The following is a 14,819-nucleotide window of genomic DNA, read 5'->3' on the forward strand; positions in this document are numbered from 1 at the left end:
TATCCTTCCTCCCAGGACTCTTTTGCTCTCCGGCCATCAATTTCTTCTTCTCCGCCCACATCATCAGAGACCCCCACAAAAGTAGTACACCCACCAACACTAATGTGTTAGTCAGAGAAAATGCCCAGCCGCTTTAATAATGTTTCACGCCATCTCTGCTTTCACCAAGGACGGAGAATATGCTCTCCAGTCAGATAAACACAGACTGTAATTCCAGACAAACTCAATGGAAAGGCAAAGTGCAGCCAATCAGATGTAATCATGTATGAAGAAATGTAATTTGGGAGGACAACACGGCAGAGTGGCTTGATACGGATATTAGTTACTCCGCTAAAAAGCGTGACCACACCCGCCCAATATGAATTTATGAAGCCGGTTTGTGATTTCAATCTGACTAACGTATCAGAACAAACCCATCTGTGTCTTGCTGACCCCCGAGGTGAGCTCGACTGCTGGTTGAGCGGGAAGCACTGCGAGAGTGGGCGGGCGAGTTCCTGCCTCCACTACCAAGTGGTCAGCAAGATGAGAAAAGAATTTTTAAAGCTTGCTGGAAAAACAAAGACAGAACAAAGAAAGGCCGAGTTCCATGGGAAAAATTTATTTATCAATATGCAGTATTTTTCCAAACTGGTGGAACATTGTCGCTCCGTTGTAGCTGGTGCTGATAGGTTACGCTGAGAAGCGGCGAACAAAAACAAAACAAGAGGAGGCAAAATAAAAAGTGAAATCAAATTTCAAAAAACGGTGACAGTAATGATTCAAACATAGGGAAACAATTTGAACAGTTTTTGCTTATACATGCACACTGAAAAATAATACTGTGGCTTGGAACAAAGGCAGAAATCACCCTACAGTGCGGCTCTTGGCGAGCAACATCCACGTGCTAAATTAGAAGGATGACAAGGGCTGACGGAGGAGGCGGCAGAGAAAAAGTAAAACAAAGGACAGCCTGGGAGATAATGAGTGGAGGAAAGCGGATGATTTATTGGAGAGCGGTCACACTGTCATACATGGCCCCTTTTCTTTTCCCTCTTCGCACCTGTGTGTGTGTGTCTGTATCTGTGTGTGCACTTATTAAAACTGGCAAGAGTTTCAACATCTTTCACTGTTTTACTTTATATCGGATGCGGAAGTGTGGGTAGCTCCTAAAAAGTGGACCTGATGAATTAATTCACAGATTTAAGTGCTGTTTGCAATAGGCTATGTTCACACTGCAGCTCAATATGCCCATTTTGTTCCGCGCGGGAGGGGGAACGTGCTTCGGAGGGAGACTAACGACAATCATCGGTGAATCTGCAAAGTTGTTTTGAGTAACAGTGTTGACTTTATGCTTGTCTTTAACTCAATCCTATTTGAAACATGAAGTTGACATTTGTGGCGATACAAAATCCATCCTAGCTGACGGGTCATTTATTACTTATGTGGAATGACTTGATGTCATCTGTAGTGGAATTAAGAAGCGTGACCAGAATTTCAAAATAAAAAATCGGAATGCTGTCATTTTGTTGAAAATTAAATATACAATAAATTTCACCAAATTGAATCGCTTATCAATCTTTGTCAATTAGGGAGGGGCACGTCACTCGACTCTCGACTCGTCGTGCTTTGTCACATCACAGACACTATGCGCTCACTTTAGATGTCACATTTTGCTGGCGTTGGGCCAAAACCTCGCATTTCACAATTTATTTTTACAAAAATCGATATTTTTGATTAGTCCACACATGTGGGTGTCATTTTTACAAACTATTGACCAATCTAAACTGTTGAAAATGGGCTGTTCTCTTTGATGATGCAATGAAAAAACATTGTTATGTTGGTCTCCTGAAAAGTGACCATTTTGATTTTGTAATGTGAACGAATACATTAAAAAATCAGATTTAACAAAAAATCCTGCCCTGCAGTGTGAACGTAGCCTTTAAGGAGGATGTTGTCACCGGTGCTTGGAATGAACTCGCTCAGTGTCACAGACAACAAGAAGCATGTCGAATGGCCACGTCAAAACTTTGAACCGCAGTTTTTGCAACACTTGTGCTAACAAAGACAATACTGGACACTGCGAAAGAAGACAGCTCTGTTTCAATAATAGGTTTGACTTTGAAATAAATGAAAATAGACATTTTGCAAACTGAGACAAGGAGTCATACAAAACACACTTTAGAAAGACAGCTATTTACAAATATCCTCCATTACAAAATTCTAATTTTTTCTTTTTTTCTTCTTTTTTCTTTTTTTTTTTACTTATAAGCAGTGTTCAGGTGAAATTACATCTTAAATTGGGCTCTATGCATATATTTACATTTCTCTTTTATTGTTTCTTCCCCAATTTGAATAACATTAAGTGGTCACAAGAATGGATGAAAATGAAATATGGTTTGTGGTGACGTGGTAATGACTCCCTTGGCTGGTGAAGGTAGGGGCACGCTGATCCGAAAGCAAAATATTTGATGTCAATGTTTTTCGCAGAGGAACGCTGAGGGCTGCATGCTGAGTTAAAACGCAGGACCACAAAAGCCCAGGCAGCTGTTTAGGTTGTTAACTCTGAGGTTAACGACACGCAAGAGTCTTTCCCGAGCTCCTCCAGCGCGGCTGCCTTTTAACTCAGCAGCTAACATCCATGGATGTGGCTGTAGATGATAGGTGCCTCTGACGGTGAGTAAACACCAAGCGGCAGTCTGACCTGTAGATCAACCCGGACCCGTCACTCTTAATGTGTCTGTGTGCGCACGTGTGTGTCAGCTTGCATGCTGAGGAATGGCTGTCCTCTGCTCTTACACGTCATTACGTGAAGCGTAAGGAGCACCTATTTCCTGCCCCAAAACAGGTCTGCTGGACCACAAAAGCATTCACACACGCACAAACTCGCACTCACAAACTGCAAATATAAGCAATTAGCGCTTAGCAACATGTGCGCAAACGTAAGCTCCCGGTGCTGCTGCTAAGTGAGCTGCGGCATCCTCACAGGCTCAACACCTTAACCGTGGAATTTTATGCACAACTTTTTCCTCCCCTAATTCACAGCAGAACCAGTGTGAGCCAGGAAAAAGAAAATTACCTAAGGCTTACCGTCTTCTTGGCGCATTAAAGCCAACTCACAAGGATATTTTTTTCCTCCCCGGCTGGTGAACGTGGGCTTGGAGATGGCACATATTAGTGTGAACTCCACTGACTCATCTACAGATGGCAGCCAATTGGCATCGGACGATAGTGTAACCATCTGTGGTTCGCCATTCAACTTATATAGGATAAGCTAACTATGTAGGCCAACCTCCCTTTAGCCCAAACTGCTTACTTGCACTGCTGCACCGCAAACTAGAGCAAACACATTGCAACATGTCTGCTGTCTTAAAAAAAAAATCCTCCACGGGCACCAGAAATAATCTTCAAATACAGTAGATCTAAGTGGATTGCTGGAGGAATTTGGTGTCTTGTTTTTAAGCTTCCAATACAGCACAGGTGTCAAACTTGAAGTCCGAGGGCAGGATCCGGCTCGCAACATCACAAATCATGCGCATCAACTTCCATGATCCTCGCTATATCTATACCAACTTTTCAAATTGTCTTGAGGAATAAATAACATTGAGATTGTGCAAGATATTTTTTGGGTAACCTTTTTACAGTAACTTGAACAAAAATTGAATAAACTAATATTCTTGACTTCAATTTTCAGAATTGTAAATTTGTTTTGTACGGAAATGAGGAATTGCCAATGTCGAGTAAACATTGTTGACTGGCAATGCGTACTTGCAAATATGTTTGAACATACTGTACTTGTAGGCTAAAAACCTTTCTTAATTTTTTTTAATTCCCATAATGCCATGGTGTTTTGACTTGCGCATGTGCAAGTGAAAAAAAAATGCTATTTTTTAGCATTAGGCCCACATTATACCAATATGCTTATAAATTAATACATTAACATTGTTTATTCATAAATTTTATGATCCCTTCCAGTCGTCATTTTCCCATAATGCCACAAGGTATTGACTCACACACGTTAAAAAAAAATTTTTTTTTTTAACATTTCGCCTTCATTATACCAAAATTAATTAAGTAAACGTTGTTGATTCATTATTTTTATGATTTCCACTTTGCAGTTTTTTAATGCCACAGAGTATTGACTCGCGCGATAGCATTTGGCCTTCATTATACTAAAATTGAGTAAGTAAACATTGTTCACAGTATTCATAATTTTTATGATTTATTAATTAGTATGTCTGGAGTAAATTTTTTTCCCTATAATGCCGCGGCATTTGCACACGTGCTAGTCAATACTCTATGGCATTATGGGAAAAAATATTAAGGTTTTACAATTTAGCCTGTAAGTACTTTAGAACCTACTTGCAAATATGTTTAAACTTACTTGGAAATACATTTACACATACTTAGAAAGATGTTAGAATGTTTACTCCACATTGGCAGTTCCATGCTTATTATCTTCACCCTCTTTTTTGGGGGGGGGGGGGGGCAAAATATTTTTTTGCCTAAATCATCTCCTCATGATACAAATGGTTAATTTATTTGTGGTTCCTAAAATATCTGAAAAAATCACTTTTAAGAAGGCGTTCATATGCAAAAATACGATGAGCCAATTCAATATTTATCTGGTTTTATCATCATATCGGCAGTGACTACCAAATGGCCTGCAATAAAAATAAGTTTGACACCCCTGCAATACAGAAACTCACTGTTCTAACTCTCCAAGCAAATACTGTAGGTCGTTCGAGGTGCACGGTCTGGACATGCCCAAACACACACACACGTACACACACAGGACACACCCTAAAGTACACATAAGTAGGTCATAAATACCAGAGTAATGGCAAAGATGGCAATAGAGGGAGTATTGAGGGGAAAAAAGACACACCTTGATAGCAACAGTGCAGGTTTCTACTGTAATGGATGACATGAGTGGCGCGATGAGTAATAATAATGATAATCTATTCAACTCTATACATTGTGCACTTGTAGGAAAAGTCTAACAAAATACAACTGCTTTGTGAACTGAATCAGGGAAGTCCTCCATCAAAAATAGTAAGGCAAATATCCGAGGTGCGAAGGGAGAGGAACACAATATGTCACACTGTGTCTGATACCTGAGCTATCTGGAGAGTTTCCCGGCCCGGCATGGAGCCCCCCTCTAACACACAGGTGCACGCGCAGACACGCACACACATACCCAAACATTTGCCTGTTCCTGGCTAGTGTGCAAGGTTTGTGTGTAGTAGCGCCAGGGAGCCAGTTAGGGTTACATCCGGTCCATTAAAGGGGACAGCAAACCAGAAAGTTCCATCATTTGATTCGGCCCAGCCACCCCTCGGCCCCCGGCGCCCCTCATCGGAGCGCGGCGGGGAGACGTACGAGGTGGGAGGTGAAGGGAGGAGGAAGGAAGGGCGGGGATTTCCAAACAAGCCAAAGAATAACAACCCACAGAATAAACCTCTCTCATCAGTCTGATCAGCGGATACTGGTCCGTGAGCATCTCTCCAGATTTGTGCAGCAGGTGGTGGAAATAACACGGGCTTGAAGTCACAATCAAGTCCCCAAACACAAAACAGAAATCCGAATCTCCTCTTGGCTGCTTCTGCTGCGGAGTGTCAGACTTTGTAGTAGATGTTGGCGGGGCTCTGAGGCGGCATCTCCTGAACGATGTAGACCGGGTGCCCATAGTCGCCGCTCACCTTCTCATAGTGAGGGCAGTAGTTGTTCTCTGTCCGCAGCGGAATGATGATGTCACTGGGCTCCGTGCCAGCAGTGCCCCCGGGCATCTTGGGATTGGACAACGTGCTGAGTGACAGTGCGGAGGGGCGGGGCTGCGAGTGTGTGTTTTTCCTGGCCCGTTTGCGCATCTTGATGAGCAGGATGACCAGGAGGAGGATGAGCAGCAGGAAAATGATGCATCCCGCTCCGATGGCCGAGAACACGGCCACCTTGGAGCCCAGGATGCCGTCCGAGTTTGCAGACGAACCAGACTGGTCCTGGTTTATGGTGTCTGACGAGACAAGGAAAGAGAGATGGGTTACAAGTCTCGCCATTTGCCATCTAGAAACAATAATAATAACAAAATCGCATTGAGAATTGGTTGCGTCATTATGGCATATTTAAAGGACCTAATGTCATTGACAAAAATTAATAAATGATCTCAACAAAAGAACAGGTACTGATAGTAATGATCAATATAAAATTAACGGGGGGGGGGAAGTTATACTGGTATATCATTATCATAAATATTTTGCTGATTATGATTACATTAAAGTTTCAAAATATTATGTACTAATATATATTTTTTAAGTAATCCAATAGGTATATATATACATATGTATATATCAACCTTTGATAAAAAAGCTTTTCCCTCCATGATTGTTTTTTCTATTACTATTATAATTATTATTATTATTATTGTCCATCCATCCATTTTCTTAACCGCTTGTCCTTACAAGGGTAGCGGGGGGCGCTGGAGCCTATCCCAGCTGGCTTCGTGCATTAGGCGGGGTACACCTGGTTGCCAGCCAATCGCAGATTATTATTATTATTATCTAAGAAACCCGGTGCGCTAATTAGCGAACCACCAGGCTTCCCATTCTGTCTCGTGTTCTTTGTGTGTTTTTATATACTTATCCAATAAACCTGATTCAGATCTCGAAATTGTCTAAATTGAGTTTTAATTAGTAGTGTCAAAGTGTTAAATCATTGCTTAATCACTAAAAATGATCGCATTAATGATGTACTAATGTAGATTAATCACACAATTAATTTTGACCGCAGATGATCCTTTAACTTGACAGTGGATGGTTACGTTAAAGGTAGCACAGGTTATGTTTGAGCAATAATCATAACTACGGTACATGCATTAAAATAAAGCATTTATTAAATGTTTGCATATTACGTTCAGAATATTTGATCATGTAAAAAATATTGAGATTGTTTTATTTTATTTTAAATTATGCAAGTAATTAACTGATTAGAAAAAGAGGAGGATGAGAGTGTGCAATGGATCAAAACACGCTCTCATAAAAATAAATGTAGAAAGAATGAACACAGGTGCTCCTCAAATTTCGCGGGCAAAAAAGGTTGATAAAAAAACTTTTTAATTAAGTGATTAATCATGATTAATTAAAATTCTAAAATGTGATTAATCTGATTTAAAGAAAAATTATCGTTTGACAGCTCTAGTTTTAATGAAAAAACACACATTATTCTGGGAGAAAACTAATTAATACTATTTAAAAAATAATAATAATAAATTGTAAAGTTAAGTGGCTTCAAATCAGATGAAAGATGTTCACCAAAAGTTAATGTGTACTTTTTATGTAACCCTATAAGGATTCAGCCGAAACAATGATTATTACATCTGCTAAAAAATACATTTTGAGTAAAACCCACAGAATTTGGAGCTACATATTTTTCAGCGGACAGCACCAATCTTGACAAATTGACATACGGATATCAAAACATCCGATTTGTATCGTGTATTTATTTAAAAAGAGGCGTTTGCGGTTGAGGGGCGGAAGGAAGCTCAAACATGAGGAGAACAGAGTGGTTTGGGGGGGGGTTGTTACTGGACATGAGAAAGAATGATTGGCTCCTCTCTGGTGACTGAAATCTGAGAAGCAAATCTCTTTTCCATGCATGCATGCAGCTGCTGCCAAAGCCCCCCACCCCATTACCAGCAGCACCACCTCTTACTGTCCGCTCCAGCAACATGTTGAGGAGCCTCTTCTGAGATAAGCGTGCAGATTGCCATCCTACATAATGACTGTCTGCACACTCCGCTGACCACTCCGCACTTAACCATTGGCAGAGAGGCCGAACGCTGCGCCTTCAAGCTAATGACAAGTAAATGACACGACTGAAAGCTACCGATCCCTCGCCTTATCTGTGCAATCAGAGGCACGAGGAATTTCATACATTCTGCACACGGCAACGTCGGAACGAGGCTGTCAGAAATTTCATTCCAGAAATATCAGCTCTTCAAGCCGCGGTGACACTTCCTTCATTCCACCTTTCACCTGTTCACTTGACATAATCACTGATCTAACAGAAGGAGACAGGTAAAAGCCTGAGTATATGGAAAAGGGATATTAGGAAATCTTTTTATAGAGCAGCTAATGTCGAATAAGCAATTATTGAATGGAGGGTGGCTTATCACATTGGGCCAGATAGAAAATGCTGTACTTAGAATGTATATTTATATATATATATATATATATATATATATATATATATATATATATTAGAGCTGTCAAACGATTACATTTTGAAATCAGATTATTCACATCTTAGAATTTTGATTAATCACAACTTAATAAAAAAGGCTTTTTTATCAATATTTTTCCTCCGCCAAATTTGAAGCACACCGGTTATGTGTTAATTCTTTTGACATTTAATGTTATGAGGACGTCTTCAACATTTTTTGATCCACTGCACACGCTCATCCTCCTCTTTTTTCTAACTAGTTAATTACTTACATAATTTAAAATGGAAAAAAAATACCCCGTTATTTTGACATGAACAAATATTCTAAATGTGATTTACTTTAATGCATGAAATTATGCTTATTGCTCAAACACGACATGTGCTATAACGTAGCCCTCCGCTGTCACGCTAAAGGATAATCTATGATCAAAATTAATAAATAATCTGTGTTAATTCATGATTAATGTGATTCTTTTTTGTGGTTAATTAATCAATTAATGCTTTAACTTTGACATATATATATATCTCAGCATACAAGAGCATCTGATGAAAGGTGCCAGTGAAAAAGGCAAACGAGAAGTTCAAGGAGCACGTGAGGAAGCACAAACGACTTCTTCAACCATCCCTACATGGAATCTTAATTGCAGGTCTCATTAATTTCATAATATCTCGACACATGGATATACCTGCCCAATCTAATGAGCTCCAATAGAATGTAAAAGGTAATGAGGTCTGTCTTCTTTTTTTGGTGTGCCTTACTCATGTAGACTCAGTAAGATAAGCGAAAATTAGGAACAACTCTTAGCGCCTGATTTACACATTTTAACACATGTAGAAGTTGATCTACTAACTGGGCATGATCAGAATTGCATCTGCCAACCGCGCTATAATGTATTTCGACTCAGATCAGTTTGCGCATTGTGGTAGGAGACGTGTGTGCAAATTGATTCATTTAATTCATGAAATGTGATTCATCAAACCCAAGACAAATTGTGCTGGTTGATTTTGTGTCTTTAAATAGCGCCTCTAAAAGGCAGGAGCAAATCATTGCCAGCGTCGCACGGAGAAAACTTTTCCACTGTGTAAACATATTTGAAATGCCAACAGAAATGATGGCAAAATAGCATCTAGTCAGCAAAAATACAAATCCCAAGGGGCCGCAAGTACATTTTTCAATAAATTAAAGATTATCGAGGTCACATGCACTAATAATGTAATATTCAAAACTAAATGTCATTTTCATTTTAAACAACAAAAATGCAAACTGAAATAAAATGCAATTTTCATTTTGGCATAAATGAAAATAAATGAGTGTAAAATTTTCATCAAATTTTCTTTTTCAAGAATGATCAAAGAATGCAATATATATATTTTGCTCTTGCGGTGCTGTGCGAAAATTTCTGTGGTGAAAACCATCAGCTCTACCTAAAGTTCAAAACCCTCTTTTAAATATGGCGGTCTTTACTACTTTTATACCCATTGCCAACCACAAGGGCAATCTTTTAGTGTGAACACGTAATTTAGCACCCACCATTTAGAATTTTAGTAAATCAGACCCTAGTGTAATGCAGTTCAGTTCTATGGAAGAGGATTAGGGCCAGTGAAGAGAAAAAAAGGGTTGGCAGGATTCTCTCTTTATTCTCAAAATTCGGACTTTAAATTGAGAATTCTGACTTTTATCTTAGAATTCTGACTTTAAAGTGAGAATTTTGACTTTGTGACGCAGAGCTATGAATTGTGAGGTGAAGTCAGAATTCTCACTCACTTTAAAGTCCGAATGCTGAGGATAAAGTCAGAATCCTGCCAACCTTTTTTTTCTCTTCACTAGCCCTAATCCTCTTCCGTACAGTTCTACACAACTGCAACACACCACCCAAAATATGTGATCTACTCTTAAAACTAAGGTTTGTTATTTCTATGAAGGAAGAATATTGTATTAGATATTATTAGATGGCATCCAAACTGTATTCTTTATGTGGCAAATTATACATACATAATGTATACATACATTTATGTACAATAGGCTTTTTGGATATTGCACTGACTTTATGTACAATATTGATATTGAAATACATAAGCTATATTTTAATGGCTATTTAAGTGTTCTCTACACTAGTGTAAAAAAAACAAAATGAGAGAATATGCACATAGAAAGACCTAAACTATATATAATGTTTTTGTCTTTTAGAACAAATGTGATTAGTTGTTAGAGGTACCCTTTAGAGGCTGTGATAAAAAAAAAAATTATATTTACTTTGTAATCAGAGCAAAATGTGTATTTTGTAAAAAAAAATAATAATAATAATTTAAAAAAAAATCAAATATTTGTATTGGGAGTGTTTACCAGGGTTTCCAGGCATCTCTGGTCCTAATCGATCCTGGTCTGGAGGATTTGGACTGGACTCCGGTATGGTGTTATCTTGCGGATCCTCTGGCAGTGCAGGGTTGACTGCATTGGGGACTGTGGGAAACAAGAAAAAAAAGTCAGCCTTTGGCAGTGCACATATGCGGCATTACAATGCCATGTGCCTCTGCTACAGAACAGAATCCTGTGTTATTTTTTGATATATCTTTCATGTACAGACAAGGTTATCTTTGCACGTGTTGCGAGCGTCTTCGAAGTCACGATGAAAGAACAAAAAGAGGAAGGACGAGTTAGCGAGCGCCTGTGAAACACAGCACAATCCCTGTCCTGTCGTAAAAAAAAAAAAAAAAAAAAAAAAGAGCTCACATCTACATCAGCAGACAGTTCCAACACCGAGACATTGACGACACGCACAAGCACAAACCTAGACGCTACTTACAATACACTTAGGCATGGCAGAATGAGGGTGAAGTAGTTATATATTAACTTTTTATTGCTTTACATTATTCATCACGTTAAAAGGCCATAATATGTCTTATTTATTGCACTGGCGTTAACTCGGCCTGAAAAGAGGCACACTTTTGAGGAGGAGGGCAGGAAGAGGAGAGGGAGTTGAGGAAGAGGAGGGGGCGCTCCGAGGGGAACGTGAGGGAAACAGATAGTTTATCAGTCTGTCTGTAGTGATTTCAACACGCGCACTTTGAAGTCTTTGTGCGGTGAGCACCGGCAAGTCGGCTGTGTGGCTTTTTACGATGGCACGGGCGGCAGACGCTTATAAACTATTAGCCAGGCCGGTCGCACGGGTTCCGCGCTACAATATCTGATGCTTCTCGTTTATATGGCCTTTTAACTGCATGTGCCCCGGGCCTGCTCAGGGGATACGTGTGAGGACTAGCGTTTGTCAGCAGGCAACTCCCTCAAGGCAGGTTTTGCATGTGTGTAAGCAATTGGGTGTGGATTTTCTGTCCTCAGGATGTGGGAAGTCAGATAGGAGTAAAAACAATAACATTTAATTGTGTGCTGGGCGATATGACAATATACAGTATGTCATGAATACGAGAAAAGTTTTGAACGTGTCTATCGTCATTTGTCCCTTACAGCAAACACGAACAATAAGAATGACAAGGAAAGCTTGTTTAACAAACAAATGCTTCAACTTACCATATTGTTGCCACTAAGTGGATGAATTAAGAATTATGATACATAGTCGACATATATTACAAACTTACGGTGCAATATCAAATCTAACAGTCAATTAAATGTAATAGACGAGGTGGGTAAATGCAAAGAATGAATACAACTACTTTGAGAAAGAATTAATTAGCAACAACAAATCAGTAATTATTATTAGCTATTTACAAAATGGGATACTCCTTCGAACTAGAAAAAAAAGGCTTAAAATAAATTTGGTTTAGCATTTTGCGCCTCATCAAAACGCTAAGAATAGCAAAAGTGAGAATCACAGGCTCAAAAAGCTTTCCCGGACTGCTTATGTCAGCTACTAGTGTGTAGTTCACCCCAGAAGCTAGCAGCTCGTAATGAGCTTCAGCTAGCTACTACTACAACACGTTGCGGTTTTGCTTCCAAGTCAGTTATCACAGCTTCCATGGGGATATATAAGAAAGTATAGAACCCACAAAGGGATCACGAGGAGTAATTAACAGAGGGAAAGATAGAGAAGCTACACTAAGTTCTAAGCTAACCGGCTAATATTGTCGTGAAAGAACGGAATTAGGTGCTTGGTTGACTGAGTACTCTTTTCACGGAGGTCTCGCTACAGCGTACTGTAGCCAACTTTGAACAGTAAAGTACTGTAGCAGGCAATTTAATAAATGTTTGGAGATAAATTATACAAAATACTGCTACACACATAGCTAAACAAGAATTGTATTGATTGTTATGTTAGCCGGGAGGAGTGGCCTAGAAGATGAAATATATATTAATATTGAGGATAAGGGGTTCAGAGGATGGATGGATGGATACAGTATATTGAAATCATCTGTTTAATGTCCTTTCAACAAAAAGTGATGTATAACTTATTTATTTATTTTTTCAACAGAATAACTGAAAAGATATTGTGGTGTATCATGATATAAAATGGCCTAACTTTTTTCCATATTGCCCATCATTAATTCAATTGCAGGTACAGTTCCTTTTTTCTTGAGCATCCTAACACAATCGCACTATTAACACATTTGTCTTCCTAATGTTCCGGCCACCACTTCACCACGAGCGCAGCACTGGTGAGCAGAGTCGTGTGCCGCGGAGGAATGTCAATAATTGATGAGAGAAGACAGCAGTACGAGGTGGAAACATTGGCACATGACGGTCGATATGAGGGGACACACTGATCTGATGCGCTTGCCCCAATACTGTTTGCTACCCGATGAGCATGTGCAGCCTGCTTTGGTGCGTGTTCTGACCCATTTTTCGATGTGTACCGCTGACATTTCCCTTAGCTATAAAGACAGCAACTACCTCAGAAGTGCCAAGGCGCCAGAAGGAGGGAGACAGCGGGGAGGGTTGAGGGAGACAATGATAAAGCTGCAGAGGCTAGGAAGGAGGGAGGAAGCGAGTTGCATGCAAGGAGGTGAGTCAACATATTTCCAACGAGTGTGGCGGCATGATGGTGGCAGACAAAAGAGAAATGAACAACAATGGAGGCGCAGAATTTGGACAGATCCTCTTCTACGACACAACAGACGGAATACAAAGCATTTGAAGGTAAAATGACTTTGAGTGGGCGAATCATTTCATCGTGGATGATTCAGCGTCACATGGCCCGTGATAAAACAATGGCCATATTGCACACTGTGATGGGTCACCAAACTGCAACCCGGAGAGCAAAGTGCAAAAGAAGGAAGAGTGGACATATGGGAAATTTGGCGATGGCAAGTGTTGGCATTGGGCTGCAGAGACAGAGGGAATGTGGATTAAACACAATGACATCTGGGGTCAGGGCCAAGCACGGCCCAGCATTTTGGAGGTGGACTTATATTCAATCATATAACAAAATACAAAATACAGACGACACCAAGCTCATAAATTAGCCACAAGCCGGCGGAGGCAGATGACTGCCCCGCCCGCCTCGAGTCCATCTGCTTCTTCCTTCCTGTCAAAAAGGAATTGTTGTTTTTTTAACTTTCAGTTGGCTTTCTTTAAAAATAGAAGTGTGGTTCAAACCCTGGCCCAAATCAAACGTGCTCAGATAGCTGTTATGGTTTGGTGGAGTCCGATCTTAGGAGAATTAAGTCAGATTTTGTAACGCTTTGTAATTACACAAAAATGCCTTCCCTCTTTTTTTATTAAGGGATGTTGAGAAAATAATATGCCTTTATGCTGACCCCTTAACCGCTTTAAAAAAAATCTGTCGTGTGGAGCAGAAGTCTTATATACATACTTTTATACATACTTTTATACATACTTTTATTAGGAGAAAAATGGAACAATCCTCCTCATTACTTGTGGCATATAAAGAATTGTATGCTGCCTCACACACATTAATAATGTTGCTTAATTAATGTTTAGACATAAAGCAAAGATAGGTCAACTACTGTACCTTTTTTTCTGCACTGAATGACATCTTCCAAATGGAGTAATTGCTTCAATGAGCATAACTATCAGTAATTTGGAATGTTTAATGTCACACCATTGATGCACGGCTGTGAAAGTAGGTTAGACTTTACAGTCTGACATCTCCAGTGAAGACGACCCAGACTGAAACTACATTATCTCGGTGTTTAATGAGCACGTCAGACCACACAGCAGGATTTGGCTGCGGGGCAACCAAGTTTATTGAAGCAGTGGGGGGGGGATGCCTGCCTAACTCGCCTTGTACGTTTGACAATTAAACATTACAGGACTGATGGAATGATTTAATAGGGAATGTCTGTTTTTTATTTATTTATTTATTAATTATTTTTTACATATGGAAACGAGTCATGTTCATTGCGTCAAAACACTAATTCCCTTTAGATTAAATGAATGAAATGAACTAAAGTTTAATTTCCAAAATATTACTATAAATGTGTAAAATTACACTTATTGATCACCTCAATGTTTGTTTGTTTGTTTGTTTTTTAACACAAATGGAAGAAAGTAATGCCCAGTGAATTTAAGCACTAACTAATGCAGACTCACACAGATTTGGGATGTTCGATATCACATTTTCAGACCACTACCAGTACGAGAACTCGACACTTGAGTAGTTAGTTTTCCTCAAACTTTTATCTGATTGGCAAATATCATTGTATATACTGTA

The 14,819-nt window shown here is 39.5% G+C and overlaps 1 protein-coding gene across 1 annotated transcript in view; it reads right to left on the reverse strand.

Moving 5' to 3' along the window:
* Positions 1-575: 575 nt before the first annotated feature.
* efnb1 (ephrin-B1) overlaps positions 576-14,819 on the reverse strand; it is an 84,807-nt gene continuing 70,563 nt past the window's right edge. Inside the window, exons 4-5 of the mRNA XM_077577920.1 lie at positions 10,538-10,654; positions 576-5,989 (exon numbers count right to left, since the gene is read on the reverse strand). Of these exons, the coding sequence (XP_077434046.1) occupies positions 5,595-5,989; positions 10,538-10,654 (512 nt within the window). The 3' untranslated portion in view covers positions 576-5,594. The remainder of the gene's footprint in view (positions 5,990-10,537; positions 10,655-14,819) is intronic.

This window comes from Vanacampus margaritifer, chromosome 10 (genome assembly GCF_051991255.1).
Source record: "Vanacampus margaritifer isolate UIUO_Vmar chromosome 10, RoL_Vmar_1.0, whole genome shotgun sequence".
NCBI lineage: Eukaryota > Metazoa > Chordata > Actinopteri > Syngnathiformes > Syngnathidae > Vanacampus > Vanacampus margaritifer.